We start from the raw sequence: 7190 nt of genomic DNA on the forward strand, positions 1-7190 counted from the left end.
GTCATTAAGGTGAGTGACAGCGTATACAGAGACACAGACACACCGGAACACACTCAAACAGAGAGAATTAGCAGGATTCCTTTTTGCATTAGACAGGCAGAAGAGAAACACCAGTGAAAAGAACAGCTGCATTCTTTCTTACAATACAGCATGATCCTGGGGACAACACAAGAACAAACAGCAAAAGACAGGAGGAACAAAGTGCTACAAGAAAATGTTAGCCAGTAGAAAGAACTGACGAATGACAAATGAGACAAAAAGTATTGAGAAGAGACAAGATGAGAGTACTAAGGACACAAGAGATGATACAAAACAAGACCAGAAGAAAAGTGAAGAGATTCAGCGAGAAGAGATTTAAATAAAGGCAAAGAAAAGAGATGAGAAGACAATTAAAGAGACAAGATGAGACCATAAGAAAACGAAAAGATGAAATGAGACAAGACATAATGAGAAGTAAAGAGAAGAGATGAGAACAGAACAGAAGACAATTAAAGAGATGAGACAACGAGAAGGATAAAATGTGACAAAAAAGAGGGGAAGAGAAAGGACGAGTCAAGATGAGAAGACAAGACAAAATGTGAAGATTAGACAAAACGAGAAAGGAAGAGAAGAGAATACGAGCAGAGAAAAGAAGAAGAGAAGAGAAAACAAGACCAAATGAGAAAGAAGGAAAGACAAGGCAAAACAAGAAGAGAAGAGATTAGACAAAATGAGAAGAAAGGACACAATGAGACGAAAAGACACAAGATGAGTCAAGATGACAAGACAAGACAAAATGAGAAGGGTCAAGAGAAGAGAAGAGAAGAGAAGAGAAGAGAAGAGAAGAGATGTTCCTATGGTTGGCAGGAGAACAAGACCTCCATGCAGGTAGACCCTCAAAAGAGGCAGTCGACATGTTTAGGCAGGTTTAGCAGGTTTAGTATAACCCCATCACATCCTGAGCCAGTTTAAATGAAGGTGAGAAGTAAATGTGGAAAGGATGCGCAGGTGGGTATGAATATAGGTTGACATAAGCTCTTTGTCCAACATGATGAAGACACATAGGACAAACACAGCAAGCCCATGACTTGAAGGATTTGTGGACTTGGAAACAACAAATAAATAGTCTCATTTACACTTCAAACTACACAACATGCCATTGTATGTATTAAATTAGAAACAACTGTGTCGCACGCCACTGCTTTAACAAAAACCGCGCTAGTGTCTTAAAAGGCGTCAACATTCTCTATCACAAAAGACTTGTACCTTAGTGATGAAAACCATCATCTAACACGATCAATAGTACCATTGTAACTTAATAAAGCCATAGTGCACTATGTTTACAGACTCATTGTGCCTCTTCTCTTCACAATTCACCGAAGCCTTCAAAAACATGAATGGACGCACCCAAAATCGCCTGCGATTCACGCGAGAGGAAGTGGTTTGTCTTTAACATGACAGATGTTATGTTAGAGATGCAGCTAAGCAATCATTATGAGCGAGAGGGGACGTATTATGCTGTTGAAGAATAGTGAGACCACTCAGAAGTTTATAATAGATGCTTTGTTGTTCTTCGATGACTGACGTGGAGATGCATGTGTATGTTGCACATTATGTTCGCAGTGGCACAGTGGTTTTGTAAATGCGATAATCCACCTCCATACAAACACGCCGGAGGCCAGCATGAACCAATCAGCCTTTGGTATCTGCTTTCTGTTTATCAACACTTCAGCAAGTGTTACTGTCTGTGGGAGATGACAGGGTCTTCAGCCCGTAGCTCCCTCAGAGCTCTTAAGTCAACTCCAAACCAGCCTTCATTTATAGTCTCGTACCTTTCTTGTACATGTTGTACATGTGTGTTTCTGTGCACTTACTGTAAGAGAAACTGAGGCGAGGGGTGACGTCGTCTTCTGCTGCTTGACCCCATCCAACCAGAAGGACATGGAGGAGAAATAGGATCGAGACACGTGTCATGTTTAGTATCCACATTTTGCTCCTTGTTTCTCAATGTGTTTCCTCTCTGGATTTTCTGGCGCTCATGAAGATCTTTTCCCTTGCTCGTTTATTTTTCTTCTTCTCCTCAAACTCCTGAAAAGGAGAACCGTTTACTGATGGGACGACCGTTGTTCACCTTCATAGGGTCTCACAATGGTGGATTTCCACCAAGAAACAAGTCCTCAAGGGCGGTGGTAAAGCCCAAATCAGTCTCCATGTGCTTGTGTAGATTCCCACACAGGCTTTTCAAAAAATCTGCAACAAACAAGACACAAGAATAGCCACATTAAGTTTTTTGCAATCTTAGTAGTCTACAGAAATAGACTGATATACTTGCTTAGTTAGGACTGACCCTGCTTGTCTTAGTTGGTTTAAGCTAGCCAAAGCTAGTTTAGCTGGGAGGCTGAAAGGCAAAAAGTGCCCCAAACCCCTAACAAAAATCATAGACTTAATTAAGACCATGTGTATAGAGTTCATTTCACAAGCATTTATCTATTTCTAAATTAAGCAAACATCCTCTTCACGCTACGCTAAACCCCACAATACAGTGTGAGCGAGTCGCTTTAGGTCATGCTTGATAGCACCAGGAGATGTGGGAGCTCAAACCAGAAGTCTTCTACCTGTACGGCCAACTCTCCATGTGGGGTTATATTGCTATAAATCATCAGTGAAGATTTGCATTGTGCCAAGAATTACCGCATGAATGAGAATATGTAGCCCTAAGGGACACAAATTACACAATATTTACTCACTGCTCAGCAGGGCTCTATGTCTGTGTTTAATCAGCGCTAATCACTAAGGTGAGCAAGTTTTGTAGAAAAGTGCCCTTTTTGAAAGACCACCACTGCTAGTCAGCGGAATATCTATATTATGTAGTGTTTTGGATGCCATTCTTCAGTCAGCGAATTTCACAAAAAAAGATCATTCTGGTGCACTTGTATTTGTTGGTGAACAACAAAAACTAGGGTGCGTCTCAATCAGCTCCCTAGCTCCCGAGCTCGTGGATCAGTAGATTGTGTACACGAATTCAGGCACTGGTAAGTTCCCTGACTCACTGCACGTTGGGACAGTGATCACTCGAATTCCAGTGACATGATTACGTACAACGTCAACGGACAACATAGTAGAACGTCATCACTGGAATTAATAAACAACAGACAGGACCGATCACTTTTTGATATTTATTTTTTATTCTCTTTAAACACATCGTTCTGGTACAAGTTCTTACATTTCAAGAACATTTCAGCTGAATATTAATTATAAATGTTAATTAGATGTGTTCAATTCCTGTCTAGTGATGTGTGTTTATGTTGAAATATACTAAAAAAACAGTTTGTCTTTTCAAATCTTCTATCGCGAGTCATTATATTTATCGAGTTGGCTCGTGTGGTTCATGTTTCGCGCTTCCAAAATGTGACGTTATTTCCGGTAAGGGAGCATAGTGAGCGCCTATGCTCCCTAGTTTTTACAGTGCATTGTGGGATTTTTCAGGGAGCAAACATTCCAGTGCACTGGAAGGATTTCGCAATTGAGACAGCCCTTAAAATGGCCGACTCCCTGATCAGTGCCCTTACTACTGAACAAGGGAGCTGATTGAGACGCACCCCTAGTCTGAAACAAAATGGAGATATCTACTGGCGTAAGCCGGTCTTCTCAGTAGGGTGTAAGGATGATAAGGCAATAAATGAGCACTTCCTGGAAGTGGTGGTATCATTTATGAGACAATGGAAAGTGATTAATTCTCTGTTTACATGTTAGCTTACAAAGTTCGGAGAAGAGATGACCCCACTTTACCATAATCACCCACACTGATCATCATTCATCTGTTCCATTCCATAAAGCACCATTCTGAGAACGGATATTCAAGGTAATGCCATAAAATGTATGATTTCCAGCCTCCTGCTTAGTCAACCTCATTTGCTTCCATTTAGATAAGCAAGGTAAAGTCATACATGGAGTTTGACTTCCAGGCAAATGAAATGGACTGTAAATAAGTTGAATAGCTTTGCACTTGATTTGTGATCTACAGCACAGAACCCAACCCTGTCATCAACCCAATATGTCAGCGGGCTAACACTTAAGTGGTTTCCATTACTCTGGCTATATAGACGAGCCTTTTAAGCACAACCACAAAGCTAATCCAATTGCAATTCCCATTTAGGTTTAAGATTTAATATCAACGTCAATGTGTATATTTTATTTTTATGAACTGCCAACAGTAAAGGGCTAACAAATAGGGTGTGGTTAAATTCAGAGTTGGAGGAAGAAAAAAAAAGTAGTCTGGCTTTCGCTAGGCATCTGAATGTAACATATAACACTCCACAAGTATGTAAAATTTTAAAAAGTGAGTAATTACTGAGTTTTAATTAGGTGTAACGGGTGGCCTGTGGATGCCATAACGCTTTTGGAGATCATCATATTTATTTGCGCTTTACCTCAAAAAGCCTCAAAATCGAGCCAACGCTGTAATTTGGCATCAAGCTCAAGCTCTAAGAGTGATACTGCAGGCCACTTTACTGTACAACTGCCAAAACAGCAAGGATGCTTTGCTCTAATATAGACAACATGAGAGCACTAGCTGACAGTCGTCCCTTAATAAAAAGAAGACAGAAGCAAGGCAACTTTTCCATCTGGAGCACGACAGACCTTGGACTCCCACTGGGAAGATTCACGTCCCAAATGGGAAAACTGCTGCTTGTTTAAACAGCATCTCATAAATTGTATTGGCACAGCATGAGGAGATAAACTGATTACAAGGCAATGCGGTTTAGATTTCCACAAATGATCTTCTGAAGAACTGTTGAATCATTGATGATTGTGGTTTATCAACATCAGACAAGGCCTAATGGCACAAAACAGTATACATTATGTCTAAGCTTGTTTAAGCTGTGTATACCTATGAACAACATATGGCACATATCAAACAAAGTAGCATAAAAGGACAGCAAGTTTAACCTGAACTACTGTATATCTTCACTTACAGAAAATATAGAACCTTGAAGGACATTCTATGTATAGTCTGGTGATAATACATCAGCAACCACCACAAAAAACTCAATTCCCATTAGAAGAGTTCGCAAACTTCATTGTTTGCTGTATTTGGCATTTGCTACACTGTTTTATCACCAACAGCTATAGAATCTCAGCTCAAGCAAGAGATACATTCACAAGGTCAAACTCCTCCTGCTACTGTCCATATGCTGGGGTTGGAATGTGTCCTGCACTGGTCAAGGCTGTGGCTTCAGCCATATTGGTGCGGGAGACTCGCTTACAAAGCACCATTAGCCTTCCTTGCACTGGGAACTTTGGAGTGACATCCCAGTTGACCAATGGCAATGTGATCTCATTAATTTCAAGTTTTGACAGGAAAAGGATAAATGCTGCTGAGGCACGTGAGGAGCTGAAGTAGGACGCTGAAGGTCTCTCTCAAAAAGATATAATACACATTTCCCTTTCTTTCTGTTGGATTAATGCAGGAGCCATAAATCATCTCACTACTGGTCCTCAAAGGTGTTTATTGTGATGAATGATCAAATACTAACTACAATTCCCCAAATCCTAAAAGCAACGACCCCAATGAATGAGGATGATGTTTAAACGTTAATCATTCAGTTAAAATAATGGAAAAACTGGTCTCATTTGGACTGAATTAATATATTTGTTTGGTAGTTTTTACGATTTTTAAGATCTATGTTTTTTTTGTTGTTTTTTTCTCTGGTGGTCGATCACTGTTAGCAAGAAAAAACATTACTGATACAGCATGACTTTAATATGATTTGTAACATGAAAACAAATGTAATTTAGAGACATTTGGAGGGTATTTCTTGGAAGGATCTGGGGACGAAGTGTCCTTTAAATAATTTTTCTTCCCAGACATATAAAACTAGTGTGCAAATAATACTGAACTCCTGAAGGAAAAAAGGGGAAATGGTTTGCATTATCATAAAGTAGGAAACTTTCATCCACAGACCACACAAATAATTAAAATGATGGCATGTGTTAACAAGTACATAAATAATCTCTATTCAATCAACGCCCAGTCAATAATTCTGTGTTCTTCCAGTTTGTGAGCCATATGATGGCATCAAATGTCACTTCCATCTTTCATAAAAATAGAAATAGTTTACTACAGAAACAGCTGTCCAGATTATCTGGTTTTTCAGATGAGATAAAATTATCCTGAAGCAAAGCCAGAGACTAATGCTTTTCTTTAGATAAGCGTGCAATAGTATCTTCCGCTTCTGGGGGGAAAATAAATTACAAAATAAAATAAATAAAACAAAATAAAATACAGTTAAAATAAAAATCACCCAAATGATTTATTGTTAACTAAAACTATTAAAATTTTTAACTAATTAAATAATCAGAAAAAAAAAAAAATGTGATAAATAATAGAAAAAATAAAAAAAATAAAAATTTAACAAAAATTTAAAAATAGTTTTGGCAACTAACTGAAAAAAGTTGAGGTACAAATACTAAAATTAAAACCGAAATAAATATAAATTAAAAATAAATATAAAAATAAACAAATAAAAATGACTAAACTTAAAAGAATGAAAACTGGAAAATATAAAATTAAAAACCTATCATAATATTATATATACACTACCATTCAAAAGTTTGGGATCATTAAGATTTTTTATATTTTTTACCGAAGTCTCTTGTGCTCATCAAGGCTGTATTTATTTGATAAAAAATACAGAACATTTTTATTGTTATTTTGTGAAATATTATTGCAATTAATATACTTTAAAATATAATTTATTCCTGTGACGCAACGCTGAATTTTCAGCATCATTACTCCAGTCTTCAGTGTCATTTTTATTGTTATTTTGTGAAATATTATTGCAATTAATATACTTTAAAATATAATTTATTCCTGTGATGCAACGCTGAATTTTCAGCATCATTACTCCAGTCTTCAGTGTCACATGATCCTTCAGAAATCATTCGAATATGCTGATTTATTATCAATGTTGGAAACAGTTGTGCTGCTTCATGTTTTTTTGGAACCTGTGACATTTGTTTCAGGATTCTTTTATGAATATATAAAAAAAACAAAAAAAAACAAAAAAAAAACAGCATTTATTCAAAATGGAAATATTGTGTTACAATATACACTACCATTCAAAAGTTTGGAGTCAGTCATTTTCTTTTCTTTTTTTTGAAAGTAATTAATACTTTTATTCAGCAAGGATGTGTTAAATGGATAAAAA

General features: G+C 37.3%; 1 protein-coding gene across 2 annotated transcripts in view; it reads right to left on the reverse strand.

The window, feature by feature from the left end:
• The window catches only part of LOC107691120 (semaphorin-4B-like), a 68203-nt gene that overhangs the window by 31660 nt on the left and 29353 nt on the right, over nt 1-7190 (reverse strand). For both annotated transcript variants that reach the window (XM_016489596.1, XM_016489595.1), the window contains exon 2: nt 1854-2229. In XM_016489596.1, coding sequence (XP_016345082.1) covers nt 1854-1968 — 115 coding nt within the window. In that variant the 5' untranslated portion in view covers nt 1969-2229. The remainder of the gene's footprint in view (nt 1-1853; nt 2230-7190) is intronic.

Source organism: Sinocyclocheilus anshuiensis, unplaced genomic scaffold (assembly GCF_001515605.1).
Source record: "Sinocyclocheilus anshuiensis isolate Anshui unplaced genomic scaffold, SAMN03320099.WGS_v1.1 scaffold2, whole genome shotgun sequence".
Lineage (NCBI taxonomy): Eukaryota > Metazoa > Chordata > Actinopteri > Cypriniformes > Cyprinidae > Sinocyclocheilus > Sinocyclocheilus anshuiensis.